Source organism: Anomaloglossus baeobatrachus, chromosome 3, assembly GCF_048569485.1.
Source record: "Anomaloglossus baeobatrachus isolate aAnoBae1 chromosome 3, aAnoBae1.hap1, whole genome shotgun sequence".
NCBI classification, from domain to species: domain Eukaryota; kingdom Metazoa; phylum Chordata; class Amphibia; order Anura; family Aromobatidae; genus Anomaloglossus; species Anomaloglossus baeobatrachus.
The window spans coordinates 664326417-664342429 of record NC_134355.1 but is presented as its reverse complement, the minus strand read 5'-3'; the positions used below and the strand labels follow the sequence as shown (position 1 = coordinate 664342429).

The following is a 16013-nucleotide window of genomic DNA, read 5'->3' as shown; positions in this document are numbered from 1 at the left end:
GCACGGCGTTCACACTGCTCCGGCGGCTTTTACTGTTTTGAAAAAGCCGGCCGCCCATTAAACAATCTCGTATTCCCTGCTTACCCCGCCCACCGGCACCTATGATTGGTTACAGTGAAACACGCCCCCACGCTGAGTGACAGGTGTCACACTGCACCCAATCACAGCAGCCGGTGGGCGTGTCTATACTGTGCAGTGAAATAAATAATTAAAAAAAACGGCGTGCAGTCCCCCCCAATTTTAAAACCAGCCAGATAAAGCTATACGGCTGAAGGCTGGTATTCTCAGGATGGGGAGCTCCACGTTATGGGGAGCCCCCCAGCCTAACAATATTAGTCAGCAGCCGCCCAGAATTGCCGCATACATTAGATGCGACAGTTCTGGGACTGTACCCGGCTCTTCCCGATTTGCCCTGGTGCGTTGGCAAATCGGGGTAATAAGGAGTTATTGGCAGCCCATAGCTGCCAATAAGTCCTAGATTAATCATGTCAGGCGTCTATGAGACACCCTCCATGATTAATCTGTAAATTACAGTAAATAAACACACACACCCGAAAAAATCCTTTATTAGAAATAAAAAACACAAACATATACCCTGGTTAACCACTTTAATCAGCCCCAAAAAGCCCTCCATGTCCGGCGGAATCCAGGATGCTCCAGCGTCGCTTCCAGCGCTGCTGCATGGAGGTGACCGGAGCTGCAGCAGACACAGCCGCTCCGGTCACCTCCACACAGCTTCTGAAGACAGCCGCGCGATCAGCTGAGCTGTCACTGAGGTTACCCGCTGTCACTGGATCCAGCGGTGGATGCAGCGGTGGCCGCGGGTAACCTCAGTGACAGCTCAGCTGATCGCGCTACTCACCGCCACTCCTCTCACCTCCACGCAGCAACTGAGGTGAGTAGCGCAATCAGCTGAGCTGTCACTGAGGTTACCCGCGGCCACCGCTGCATCCACCGCTGGATCCAGTGACAGCGGGTAACCTCAGTGACAGCTAAGCTGATCACGCGGCTGTCTTCATTAGCTGTGTGGAGGTGACCGGAGCGGCTGTGTCTGCTGCAGCTCCGGTCACCTCCATGCAGCTGCGCTGGAAGCGACGCTGGAGCATCCTGGATTCCGCCGGACATGGAGGGCTTTTTCGGGCGTATTAAAGTGGTTAACCAGGGTATATGTTTGTGTTTTTTATTTCTAATAAAGGATTTTTTCGGGCGTGTGTGTTTATTTACTGTAATTTACAGATTAATCATGGAGGGTGTCTCATAGACGCCTGACATGATTAATCTAGGACTTATTGGCAGCTATGGGCTGCCAATAACTCCTTATTACCCTGATTTGCCAACGCACCAGGGCAAATCGGGAAGAGCCGGGTACAGTCCCAGAACTGTCGCATCTAATGTATGCGGCAATTCTGGGCGGCTGTTGGCTGATATTGTTAGGCTGGGGGGCTCCCCATAACGTGGAGCTCCCCATCCTGAGAATACCAGCCTTCAGCCGTATGGCTTTATCTGGCTGGTTTTAAAATTGGGGGGGACCGCACGCCGTTTTTTTAAATTATTTAATTATTTATTTCACTGCACAGTATAGACACGCCCACCGGCTGCTGTGATTGGGTGCAGTGTGACACCTGTCACTCAGCGTGGGGGCGTGTCTCACTGTAACCAATCATAGGCGCCGGTGGGCGGGGAAAGCAGGGAATACGAGATTGTTTGATGGGCGGCCGGCTTTTTCAAAACAGTAAAAGCCGCCGGAGCAGTGTGAATGCCGTGCAGAGCCGGGCCGGGGATCGGGGATCGGTGAGTATGAGAGAGGGGGTAAGAGGGATAGACTGACATGGACAGAGAGAGAGGGACAGAGATAGTGACGGACTGACAGAGATTAGTGAATGACAGACATCGTGAGGCGCTTCAGAACGCAGCTTTTCAGCTGCGCTCTGAAGCGGACCTTTTTTAAGCTGCGGTGCAGAGCGCACACCTGTGCACATAGCCTCAGACACGAAAATCGTATGATGGATGTCACACGTTTCAATTGACTAGGTTCATACAACAAAACGTCCAATGTATGAGGAATAAACGACGTGTATGCGATCACCGTATTTTCGTTCAATCTTGATTGCACGTAGGTGTCACACGCAAATACGTCACGAACGATGCAGGATGTGCGTCACTTACAACTTGACCCCGACAACGGATTGTGAGATATATTGAAGCGTGTAAAGCAGGCATTAGATTACCGGATGAAGGTACATGTATTCTATGGACTGAGAAGACAGGCTCAGGATTGTGAGAGAAATTATGGATCTCATTCTCATCAATTTGTGGGGAAGAACTTCTACATAGGCTCAAGTCTTTGCCATCAAATGAAGAGGCAATTGAATGCTGTCTTCAGGAAACCTCAGACGTCATAATATCATCTCCAACAGCCAGCAGGTAATGAAGACATTTCAAACTGAGGACCATGCAACAAGCTTAAAGAAAGCCTATCACCTACCCACCCATGGGGTGGTCCAATACATTCTGGGTGTCACTGCTCTTGGGTCCGGCACCTCCACTATCCTTGTAATCCCTATCCTCCATCTTGCTTCGTGTGGATGACGCGTCTCACGTCATCCCCACAGTGCCCTCCATTGCGCTCCTGCGCAAGCACACTTTGCTCTGCCCTGCTGACGGCAGAGCTAAGTATTGTAATGATCAGGTGCAAGCGTTCTTTGACCTTTTCCCGTGCCTGCCCACTACAGCACTTTGTTCTGCCAACAGTAGGGCAGAGGAAAGTGTGCTTGCACAGGAGCGCAACAGAGGACAGTGGGTGGATGACATAGGCTGCGTCATCCACACGAAGCAAGAAGGAGGATGGAAATCGCAAAGATAGAAGAGGCGCTCTACCACAGAACAGCGACGCCCATCGGACCGGAACATATTGGACCACCCCGCAGGTGAGTAGGTGACAGGTTTCCTTTAAAGGACCCCGATATGGGTTCTGATGTTCTTCCTATGTAGTGCAGCCTTGGTTTACTATGGGACATTAAACAGGACACATTCCTATTCCAAGTGACATCCTGCGATAAACCTTTCCCCAAATAAGGAGTTTTATGTCGTGAACAGCATCTTTAAACCACTTGGTTTTATAGCACCTTTCACCATTCAGGGAAGAATACTGCTGAGACAATTTATGGCTGAAAGCCCAGATTACAATGATCTGCTACCATTGCAGAAACAACAAAAGATGAGAGACTAAAGGGGGCTTTACACGCTACGATATCGCTACAGCAATCTCGTTGGGGTCACGGAATTTGTGACGCACATCCGGCCGCTGTAGCGATGCCGTTGCGTGTGACACCTATGAGCGATTTTGCATCGTCAGAAAAACATGCAAAATCGCTCATCGGTGACATGGTAGTCCATTCTCAAAAACCGTTACTGCAGCAGTAACGAAGTTGTTCCTCTTTCCTGCGGCAGCACACATCGCTCCGTGTGACACCACAGGAACGAGGAAGCTCTCCTTACCTGCCTCCTGGCCACAATGCGGAAGGAAGGAGGTGGGCAGGATGTTCGTCCCACTCATCTCCGCCCCTCCGCTTCTATTGGGAGGCGGTTCAGTGACGCTGCTGTGACGTTGCTGTGACGCTGAACGAACCGCCCCCTTAGAAAGGAGGCGGTTCGCCGGTCACAGCGATGTCGCAGGGCAGGTAAGTAGTGTGATGGGTCCGGGTGATGTTGTGCGACACGGGCATCGATTTGCCCATGTCGCACAACAGATGGGGCAGGTACGCACGATGGCGATATCGGTACCGATATCGCAGTGTGTAAAGCGGCCTTTAGAAGAAATCTCTGAAGATCTTAGAACACCTCAAATTCCCATGTTATTATTCCTTAAAATCACTTTCAGCAGCCATCAGAAGAGAAGTCCACATTTTCTCTGATAAGTCTACAGACATCATCCCAACAGCAGCTTACTTGAAAACCACAGAAGCCAGCAACAAGATACATTTTGGATTTGTCTTGTAAAACAAACTAATAACAAAACATGCACACAGTGCCAAAGCTTAAACTCTGTGCTGCTGTACCGGCAGTGGAAATTGCCAAAATCCCTCCTCAGCAGTGGCATCACATCTCCACTGGCCTTGGCCTAGTTGATCAAGGAACATATCCACAGCTACATCTAGCCTTGGGAACAATATGTGACCGTCACCTCCATGTTTCTTATATGAGGATTCCTCTGGAAGAGTTACCAGACTGTCTGATACAAGTAAAATATATCTTTGTACCGTGTTAGCCAGTAGAGATAAAAAATTGTTTACAAGAACTGAAGTCCTCAGTGGTTGATACCTTTTAATGGCTAACTGAAAAGATGGTAATAATAGCAAGCTTTCAAGACTACTCAGGTCTCTTCATCAGGCATGGTTTGGAAATGGAATCTGACAAGGAAATCAGACCCGCCATCTCTACACACTGCATATCTGCGATGTCAAGATCAACGCTAAAGTCACATTGCTTTGGAAGCTTCTCGAGCTTGTCATCTGCCAAGAACGATATTACTCATCTGAAATACATCAACAAGTGCTTCATGAGAGATGTTGTCACATGAAGAAGGACGCTACTAGTTGACATAGCTTATGGTGGGGAGCATACCTCCACATACTGCAGCTGTGTTAGGACATGGAACATTCTCCATTGGATTATGAAGTTGGTGGAGGTGTATTTACATGTTGAAGCTTCCTGAATTCAAAATGGATCTCTAAGGCCGGTTTCACCCATCCGGCATTTTGCCGCTTTGCCGGATCCGTCACACTCCAGTACAGTGCAATACAGTACAATGGCATTGCGGCAAGTTCCGGTCACATTCTCCGGTCACATGACAGCATGTAACTATAAATGCAAACAGTTGCACACTGAAAAAGCCAAAAATGTACTAGGGAAAATATGGCACTGCATTAATGCAAAAGAGAGATATTTAGTTTATGTATTGGCTAATGCATGTAAGCCCGGAAACCAAACGGCAAAGTATATCTCTGTTTTCCGGGAACCTAACTTAAATGCCACTATCTAGGTTAAAAACATCCATATCTGGGAAAAATGCCACTATTTGGACTACAAACCTCCATGTATGGGCAGCTAGGCTCCTGCTATAATGGTTATGAACAGCCAGGTCTTAGGGTGGAGTGCCCAGTCAGAAAGAGACTCACTAGAAATATCAAAAAACTGACCCACACATCCAACAAATGTGAACAGGTGCTAACTGAAAAAACATAGTAACTATAAATGCAAACAGTCGCACACTGAAAAAGCCAAAAATGTACAAGGGAAAATATGGCACTGCATTACTGCAAAAGAGAGATATTTAGTTTATGTATTGGCCATATTGGCTTTTATAGTTACTATGTTTTTTCAGTTAGCACCTGTTCACATTTGTTGGATGAGTGGGTCAGTTTTTTGATATTTCTAGTGAGTCTTTTTCTGACTGAGCACTCCGCCCTAAGACCTGGCTGTTCATAACCATTATAGCAGGAGTCTAGCTGCCCATACATGGAGGTTTGCAGTCCAAATAGTGGCATTTTTCCCAGAAATTGATGTTTTTAACCTAGATAGTGGAATTTAAGTTAGGTTCCCGGATTACAGAAATATACCTTGCCATTGGTTTCCGGTCTTGCGTGCATTGGCCAATACATAAACTATATATCTCTCTTTTGCAGTAATACAGTGCCATATTTTCCCTAGTACATTTTTGGCTTTTTCAGTCTGCGACTGTTTGCATTTATAGTTACTATGTTTTTTCAGTTAGCACCTGTTCACATTTGTTGGATGTGCGGGTCAGTTTTTTGATATTTCACATGACAGCATGTGACCGGAGCTTGCCGCGATGCCATTGTACTGTATTACACTGTATTGGAGTGTGATGGATCCAGCAAAGCGGCGAAATGCCGGATGTGTGAAACCGGCCTAACTGGAACTTTGGACTGTTATTCTTATCGTTGTGGACTTCAAGTCACCAACCATGTATTTGGACTTTACAACTGTTCATAGTGTTAACATTGCAGGTTTTTGTGTTTGTTTCGTTTTTGTCTTTCAGGCTCCAAGCATGGCAGTGACATCATTGCAGAGATCATATCAAGAAAGGATAAGCATGCAGTCTTAAGATTTCAGACAGAGAGTGTCATGTCCCACAAATTCAGAATCATACAGTATTGTATTGTCATTGCATTGTTTCCGTTATATTGCAAGGCAATAAGGTTTGCTTTCAGAAATGTGTCCCCCCTCTCTCCCTCTAGCTGCTCCGATGTTAATAACCCTTCCATTTTTCCTCAGATATTGTACGTTATCCATTTTGTTAGCATCATCTATGCAGATATTGTCTTTTTTACCATCTGTATTTGTGCATAATCACAAGAATTCAGAGGGAAGATAAACCGCTTTTATTGGAATCTCATAGGTGCCTCTGCAGCATAGATAAACTATGTGATAAAGTCTCTATGTATGAGTAGTGATATAAGGAGACAACCATAGAAACGATGTATCAACTGCCCTATACTTTCAACTTAGAAAGGATTCAGAATAATTTTTATGTGTATACATACAGTACTGTGTAAAAGTTTTAGGTTCATGAAAAATACAGCAAAGCACGAATACTGCTCCAAGAGAAAAAAAGAAAAAAAAATGATCAAACACCAAACTACTGCAAAACTTTATAAAGTTTATTAACAAACATAAATTATAGATGACAAGGACTGGGTGGATATGCATATATATAGCAGAAAATGGAAAAGACCCACCAGAAAAGATGATTGTATATAACAGAAAATATCTGAATGTATTGCACAAAAACGCCACAAGAGGTCACTAGCAGCCCATAGATGAAACTATACCACAGCTGTTGTGAATTCCATCAGAGATGGTGCTGTCCCTGGGAGTGTTTCTTGACTCCCTCTGGTGGCTAGTGCTGGTAGTGAATCTGATTCTGCATCTGTCGCTCAGACAGGTGTAGAAGATGATTGCTGTTTCAGGTAGCCTATTGAGTCCAGCCTGGGGGTATAAAGGAAAGCTGTCTCTGTCTAACCTTTTGCCAGTGATAATTGTTTTTTCCTCATGGGAAGATGTCCTCCTTGTCCTCCAGCCTTTGGGCTTTTTGACTACCTTTTGAGCCTTTTTTGGATTCTCCAGGAATGCTTTCAACAGCAGTTATTCGTTCCTTGGTATCGGTTCTGTTCCCATGTCATCCTGAGTCTGCAGCTATGCCTGAAAAGTATTTTGCTGTCTAGGTCTGAGCTTGGTTGGGGCTGAATTTGCACTTTGCTTTTCTGCTTCATTTATGCCTTTTCCTGAACCTGTGTTTGAAAATATTATCTTTTGTTTCTTGCTGGTGAATGAGTGCTTTTCCTGCACCATTTTTGGATAGCGATTTATTCCCAGCAAGAAAGGGAGTTATTACCCCTGTCTGATCAGGATTTGTATTTTTGTATCTCATGTGTATTTGTAGTTATATCTTTTCTATTACATTTGCATTTTCCATTTAAATGTATCTGCACAAGAGTTCCTGATATGGTTGGAGGAAGAATGTTTGATCTTTAGGGAATATATTTTATTATCAGATATTGGTATATATTTTATTATCAGGTATTGGTATTTTTTCAGGGTTTTTGCTGTCTGCAACCAGTAATCTATCCTATCCTTTTGTATCTAGGTAGCAGGGCCTCACTTTGCTTAACCCTATACTTTCCATCTGTGTTGGTTTTTCTTACATCACCGTCATTATATGTTGGGGGCTTTTTACTTTCCTTTGGGGCTCTTCCAAGGCAAGTCAGGATGCCTCATTTCAGCTTTGATGTTAGCTAGTTCTCCGGAAGTGATGAGGCGTTTAGGTTGGTTAGGAACGCGTCTTCTAGTTGTGTTGTTGTAGTCAGGGGATTGCAGCCAGCTAAGTTTCCAACTACTCTTTGTGCATTTTCATCAACATTTTAATAAGATTTTTGTAGATCTTTTTGCAGTCTCCTGATCACAACACACAGCTATACAGATGTAACGGTGTGGCAGAGCGGGTCCAGAAGGCTATCACTCAACGTGCTTTTCATCAGTGGGCGGTAATTCCCATTACCAAAACGTGCATCGGGTGTTAGGCTTCTGGACCTGCTCTGCCATACCATTACATCTGAAGTCCTCCTTCCATTGTAAGTTGACTCTTTATCTTGTGTACAGTATGTTATCTTAATTGTTTGCATAGCCAACTCTGGTCACTTTTATAGGCACCCAGACTTTAGCTGCAGTATAGTCTCATCTACAGTTAGGTTCAGAAATATTTGGACAGTGACACAATTTTCGTGAGTTGGGCTCTGCATGCTACCACATTGGATTTGAAATGAAACCTCTACAACAGAATTCAAGTGCAGATTGTAACGTTTAATTTGAAGGTTTGAACAAAAATATCTGATAGAAATTGTAGGAATTGTACACATTTCTTTATAAACACTCCACATTCTAGGAGGTCAAAAGTAATTGGACAAATAAACCAAACCCAAACAAAATATTTTTATTTTCAATATTTTGTTGCGAATCCTTTGGAGGCAATCACTGCCTTAAGTCTGGAACCCATGGTCATCACCAAATGCTGGGTTTCCTCCTTCTTAATGCTTTGCCAGGCCTTTACAGCCGCAGCCTTCAGGTCTTGCTTGTTTGTGGGTCTTTCCGTCTTAAGTCTGGATTTGAGCAAGTGAAATGCATGCTCAATTGGGTTAAGATCTGGTGATTGACTTGGCCATTGCAGAATGTTCCACTTTTTTGCACTCATGAACTCCTGGGTAGCTTTGACTGTATGCTTGGGGTCATTGTCCATCTGTACTATGAAGCGCCGTCCGATCAACTTTGCGTCATTTGGCTGAATCTGGGCTGAAAGTATATCCCGGTACACTTCAGAATTCATCCGGCTACTCTTGTCTGCTGTTATGTCATCAATAAACACAAGTGACCCAGTGCCATTGAAAGCCATGCATGCCCATGCCATCACGTTGCCTCCACCATGTTTTACAGAGGATGTGGTGTGCCTTGGATCATGTGCCGTTCCCTTTCTTCTCCAAACTTTTTTCTTCCCATCATTCTGGTACAGGTTGATCTTTGTCTCATCTGTCCATAGAATACTTTTCCAGAACTGAGCTGGCTTCATGAGGTGTTTTTCAGCAAATTTAACTCTGGCCTGTCTATTTTTGGAATTGATGAATGGTTTGCATCTAGATGTGAACCCTTTGTATTTACTTTCATGGAGTCTTCTCTTTACTGTTGACTTAGAGACAGATACACCTACTTCACTGAGAGTGTTCTGGACTTCAGTTGATGTTGTGAACGGGTTCTTCTTCACCAAAGAAAGTATGCGGCAATCATCTACCACTGTTGTCATCCGTGGACGCCCAGGCCTTTTTGAGTTCCCAAGCTCACTAGTCAATTCCTTTTTTCTCAGAATGTACCCGACTGTTGATTTTGCTACTCCAAGCATGTCTGCTATCTCTCTGATGGATTTTTTCTTTTTTTTCAGCCTCAGGATGTTCTGCTTCACCTCAATTGAGAGTTCCTTAGACCGCATGTTGTCTGGTCACAGCAACAGCTTCCAAATGCAAAACCACACACCTGTAATCAATCCCAGACCTTTTAACTACTTCATTGATTACAGGTTAACGAGGGAGACGCCTTCAGAGTTAATTGCAGCCCTTAGAGTCCCTTGTCCAATTACTTTTGGTCCCTTGAAAAACAGGAGGCTATGAATTACAGAGCTATGATTCCTAAACCCTTTCTCCAATTTGGATGTGAAAACTCTCATATTGCAGCTGGGAGTGTGAACTTTCAGCCCATATTATATATATAATTGTATTTCTGAACATGTTTTTGTAAACAGCTAAAATAACAAAACTTGTGTCACTGTCCAAATATTTCTGGCCCTGACTGTATGGGATGAGTGCATCCCACAGGACAGACACCCCAGTTCTCCCAGCCAAGACTAAAAGCTAACACTAGACACGCTTTTCATCAGTTGGCAGTAATTCACATTACCGAAATGCGCGTCGGGTGTTAGGCTTCTGGACCTGCTCTGCCATACTGTTACATCTGGAGTCCTCCTTCTATTGTAAGTTGACTCTTGATCTTGTGTTTGGAATGTTATCTTAATTGTTTGTATAGCCAACTCTGGTCACTTTTATATGCACCCAGACTTTAGCTGCAGTATAGTTTCATCTATGGGATGAGGGCATCCCACAGGGCAGACACCCCAGTTTTCCCAGCCAAGACTAAAGGGCCCGACTGCATCCTGCATAAAAATGTAAAATAAAAACTGGCGGAACATCAAAAGATGAAAAATGATATAAAAAATAAATTACATTAGGTATTGGTCCATATTTTGGCCAAAATATGCAAGATCGCAACACAATGTCAAGGGTCCCCAAACTTGTGAGTCCCTACACTAAATTTATTTAAAAAAATGGTTCACAAATGATATAGATTTAAAAACATCACAGAAAAAGTAACAGCAATTACCAACCCCAGGTCAGATTACCACTGCACTAGCAGAATGCTGCAAACACCCGTGATAAAAGTGAGGGCAGCTGCTAGTATTAGACATAGACACAGATAATTCTTGCATAGGACGCTAGTCACAAAAGTACATGTGATGAATGTAAAATTGCAGAAAATAAATGCAATTCTGTCATTGCTTTTTGGATATTGTTTTTTCTATTTATTTGATTCTGTTGTCCGAATGATTTTCCAGGTCAGTTAAAAAATGTCAACAATTAAACAGTCCTGTTTTTTATTTATTATTTAATAGTGAAAAAAAAATCTTAAATCTGTAAAAGAAAAATAATAAACTGTTTGTCTCATCACTTTATGAAAAAAATATTTTATTTTTCCATGATAGAGCTGCTAACCACAAGTTCCTTTTAATCATGGAACTGAGGGGCAATGGGAACACGCACCACTAATGGCATCAATTCAACTACTTTTGCAATAATCATAGGCTGGTGCCTATTAGGTAACACAACAGGCATCTGCCGCGTATAAAGCAGGCTCAGGTCCTGAGCTGTCTCCATACTTTCTGCAGTGGCTAATGATGAAAATTTAATTCAAGGAGTTAATGTAAAACAAAATGTCATAGTTCTAAGTTTTATTGAATCTGAGCAATTTACCGTATACATTATGCCTCTTCTATAGGGGACATACATCATTCCACTGCTGTCATCTGTTTTGCTTGACAAGACACAATTCAAAGTCACAAAAGAATTTGACCCAAATAATTTCCTCGACTCAGATGGGCAGTTCAAGAACAATGAAGCCTTCATGCCATTTTCAGCAGGTATCATCTTCATATATTTCTTTTGATCTAGTCCAAATTAGGTGTCAATAGCCTATTTCATGGGGAACTGAACCATTATCTTGGCACCACTACCTTCTCTCTTTTATCTAACGTATCTCGCTACCAGAAATACAAACGTAAGGGAGAATTTATACATAGCAGGAAAAAGTACAGTATATACAAAACATATGAGAGCAGGGGAGGACCCCTAATTTGGGGTCACGTGTTTATGGACAGGCTCAGGGCTAGCTCTCACCTTACAATCTAGACAAGCGTTTCCCAAACTCTAGTCCTCACGACCCCCAACAGGTCATGTTTTCAAGATTTCCTTAATATAGCACAGGTGATGTCATGATAATGATTCCATCACCTGTTCAATAGTAAGAAAATCCTGAATACATGACTTGTTGGGGGCTATGAGGACTGGAGTTTGGGAAACAATGATCTGGACCATGCACTTTAAACGAGTGTTTTCTTTTAGGTACTCGTGGAGTTAAAGCACTTTCTGTTGCAGCAGCATACTAGTTCAGCTGGTAGCAGCTAATCAATTGCCGACCAGGATTTAAGCCCTCTGCTTCCTGGACTTGTTGCTGGTTATTCTATTCAGTTAGGAGCTACCCAGGGAGCAGAGAGGACATCTTGTTCCCTACTGCTGCTATCTGCTGTTTTTTGTAAGTTGTTCTCCTACCTTCTTTCTTTGTACCCCTACCTGTACACCTTCTGTTGTTCCCTGGTGCAGGTTTTTTGGTGTATATGTTTTTGTTACCCTGTTTGTTGTTCTGTGTTAGTAGGTTGTTAGGCTCCATCTGAGTCCATCCCCCAGTTGGTGGGGGCATAGTTATTAGGACCTGGTAGGGCCACGTTGGAGGCTCAATCCTGACTACCATTAAGTCTACCATGGGGATAAGGGACAGTTCAGGGTCCTGAGTTGTGGGGTCAATCTAGGAGCCCTGTACCAGCCTATTCCCTAGCCGTTACATTGCGGCTCCTGATCACTGAAATAAATAGACTTCTAATCCATCATTTTCAAATATTTGAAGGTCTCTATAGGTTTTATAACTGCGTAAGAGGGCCTTCATTACTTTAGGAAAAACCTAGAAATAGAAAACCTATGTCTCTGTCTTTTTCCCTCTTTTTCACTCTGTTTATCTAACTCTCATGCTCTATCTCTCAATCTCTAAAACTATTATTTTTGCTTTTATTCCATTTACATTATTCTGCAGGTCGTAGAGTATGTGCAGGAGAAACTTTGGCAAGAATGGAGCTTTTCCTCTTTTTTACCTGCCTTTCACAGAAATTCACCTTTCGACTTCCTCCTGGAATTAGTGAGGTAGAGCTCACAACAAGTGTTGGATTTACTCAGGCTCCAGTGACTCAAAAGATTTGTGCTATTCCACGGATCTAAGAAGATACATAGAAATTTAGTAATAAAAGTCATATTTTTGTGAATTATATTTTTTGGAAAACTGAACTTTTCTGTAATGTATGGTTGTTCAGCAGAAGGAATACAGTACTGCATTAACCATTACATTTTTTTGGATGCTAAATACCAAAATCACTTTCCCACTGATTTCGATTAATTGTTTATTTGCTTTATAAATGCAAACTTATTCAACTTTCTAAGTAATCTGCATTAAAAATGACCCATTATTTTGTTGTAGAGTCTGCCCTTAGCAGAGAAACACCCCCAAAACATAATGTTCCACCTTCATGCTTGACAGTGGGGATGATGTTCTTTGGGTGATAGGCAGCATTTCTCTTTCTCCAAACACAGCGAGTTGAGTTAATGCCAAAGAGCTCAATTTTTGTCTCATAAGCCACAGCACCTTCTCCCAATCACTCTCAGAATCATCCAGGTGTTCATTGGCAAACTTCAGCTAGGCCGGTTACACATGGGCCTTCTTGAGCAGTGGAACTTTGTGGGCACTGAAGGATTTTAAGCCATTATGGCGTAATGTGTTACCAATGGTTTTGTTGGTGGTCCCAGCTGTTTGAGATCATTACCAAGTTCCTCCTGTGTAGTTTTTGGCTGATGATTTTGCACGGTGCCCCAGATCGATGTCGATTGACATTCATTTTGTATTTCTTCCATTTTATTTCTATTGCACCAACACTTGTCTCCTTTCTCACCCAGTGTCTTAATTATGGTTTTGTAGCCCATTCCAGCCATGTACAGGTCTATGATCTTGTCCCTGACATCTTTAGAAAGCTAAGGTAATGAGATGATTAGGATCATCTAAGTGGTCTGTAGGAGCCAGAACTGTTAATGGTTGGTAGGGGATCAAATACTTATTTCTCTCTGCAAAATGAAAATAAATTTATATAATATATACAATGCCATTTTTTGGATCTCTCACTGTTAAAATTAACCTACCTTTAAAATTATAGACTGTTCATGACTTTGTCAGTGGCAAACTTTACATCAGCAGTGGCAAACTTTACATCAGCATAATTTTTGAAACATAATTTTTTTTGTTAGGAAGTTATGTGTTAAAAATGTATTATTTTCCCAACATTCATTCATCCCGTCAACATTTCCCAACATTCAAGAGTAGTGATGAGCAAACCCGCAAATACTTGGGATCAATGAGTCCAACCAGATTTAAAAAAAAAACAAAAAAAAAAAACAAACAATAGTGCCTGGAATTGATCCCACATATCTGGCCAGATGCCAATTCTCATACAAGTCTATGTGGATCCGAGTCAGGCGCTATACAATTGTGGTAGAAGGGATAGGGGGATTAGAGCAGGTGCATTATATGTACTAGTCTCCTGCACGGCAGTAACACTACTTTAGGGGCTACTCATCCACCTTATGCATATGCTCTGCTTCCCCTGCCCACCCATGGTCCCGGCGTCTGTGATTGGTTGCAGCTAGGAAGTACCCCCTTCCTGTGTGACAGTGTGTGTCACTGCTTGCAATCGCACACTCTGTCTGTGTCCCTTTCGTGGTGTAAAAATAAATAAATAAAAAAATTGTTCCCCCCATATTATGATACCCAGCATAGATAAAAGCATATGGCTACAGGCTGCAGCCCCCAGCTGTGTGCTTATCTTTGCTTTGTATCAAAATAAGAGGGACCTCATGTGGCTTTTTTCATTATTATCTAAATAAATAATTTAAAAAAACAACATGGGGGACTCCTTCAATTTTGATACTCAGCCATGATAAAGTCGACAGCTGGGGTCTGGTATTTTCAGGCTTAGGAGACCCATGGTTATTCCCCCACCCAGTGTAAAAATCGCAGCTTGAAGCCACCCAAACTTTTTGTATCCATTAGATACATCAATCCCAGCACTTTACCCAACTCATCCCAATTGCTCTGCAGCAGTGGCAATTGGGGTAATAAGGGGTTAATGATAGCTCACTGCTGCCACTAAGCCTTAGATTAGTAATGGGAGGCTTTTTTTGCCAAGAGATGCAGATTTGGTACTGAAATTTATACATTTTATTCCAGTAGCAAATCTTTATCTTTTGGCAAAAAATCATATCAAAACCGAATGCGTTTGATGCGGTTATAATGCAGTTTTTTGCCAGGAGATGCAGATATTGTGGAGGAATATGGTCCATAAGTTTCAAGACCAAATCTGCATCTCTTAGCAAAAAAAAAATATACAAAAACGGCTTTGACACCGTTTTGGTGCTGTTTTCTGCCAGAAGGTGCAAATTTGGTGCTAAAATCTGGTGCAGACATTTCAGCACCAAATTTCCATCTCCTGGCAGAAAACCACAAAGAAACGGCATCAAAACCATTTTTGCCCATCTTTTTTGTCAAGAAATGTTCATTTGGTGCTGAAATTTATACACCATGTTCATTTGCCAAATAGGCATCTCCCGGCAAAAAAATCACATTAGTATTGCATCAAAACCACATCATGTTTTGATGCATTTTTTTTTTTTTTACAGAAGATGCAGAAATATGGTGTTTAAAATTCAGCACTCAATCTACATCTCTGGCAAAAAAGCACAGCTTTCTGCCAGGAGATGCACTTATGTGAACTTGATGAGGTCACCTAAGGTCAGTTTACCTGTGGTCATAGGTGGGGCACCATGAGAACCTCCAGCTATGGCTGCAGATAAACTTAGTGCCATTACTGCTCATCGCTGCGGCTGCCTGAAGCATGTGGACATGTTCTGTGCTCGTGCTGTGACTTCAATATGTATGTAGCAGAGCCAGAATCATTGTGGGACTTCATGTGGATTACGTTGGAACTAATTGTTTGGGGGAGAAAGAGGTTATGTTTTTTTGTATTTTATTTCAAATAAAGGATTTATTCATGTTTGTGTTTATTTATTTTCACTTACAGATTAGTAATGTGGGGTATCCTAGATGCCTCCGATTACTAATCTAGGGCTTAGTGGCAGCTGTGAGTTGTCTTTAAAACTTTATTATCTCAAATAAGTTGGGTAAAGATCTCAGATTGTCGCATTTACTGGATGTGACATTTCTGGGTGGCTGCAGGCTGCTATTTTTAGGCTGGGGGGCTCAATAACCATGGATGTCTCCAACCTGAAAATATCATCAGCCAGATGTCAGCTTTGTTATGGCTGGGTATCAAAATTGGGGGGACTGCATGTCACTTTTTAAAATTATTCATTTAAATGATTTAAAAAAAAACAAAAAAAACAAAAAAAAAAAAAGAGCTGCATGGGATACCTCTTGCTTTGATACACAGCCAAGATAAGCAAATGGCTGGA

At 42.5% G+C, this 16013-nt stretch overlaps 1 protein-coding gene across 1 annotated transcript in view; it reads left to right on the top strand.

The window, feature by feature from the left end:
* The window catches only part of LOC142297019 (cytochrome P450 2K4-like), a 267299-nt gene extending 254580 nt beyond the window's left edge, over positions 1-12719 (top strand). Inside the window, exons 11-12 of the mRNA XM_075341229.1 lie at positions 11173-11314; positions 12538-12719. Of these exons, the coding sequence (XP_075197344.1) occupies positions 11173-11314; positions 12538-12719 (324 nt within the window). The remainder of the gene's footprint in view (positions 1-11172; positions 11315-12537) is intronic.
* The last annotated feature ends 3294 nt before the right edge of the window (positions 12720-16013 follow it).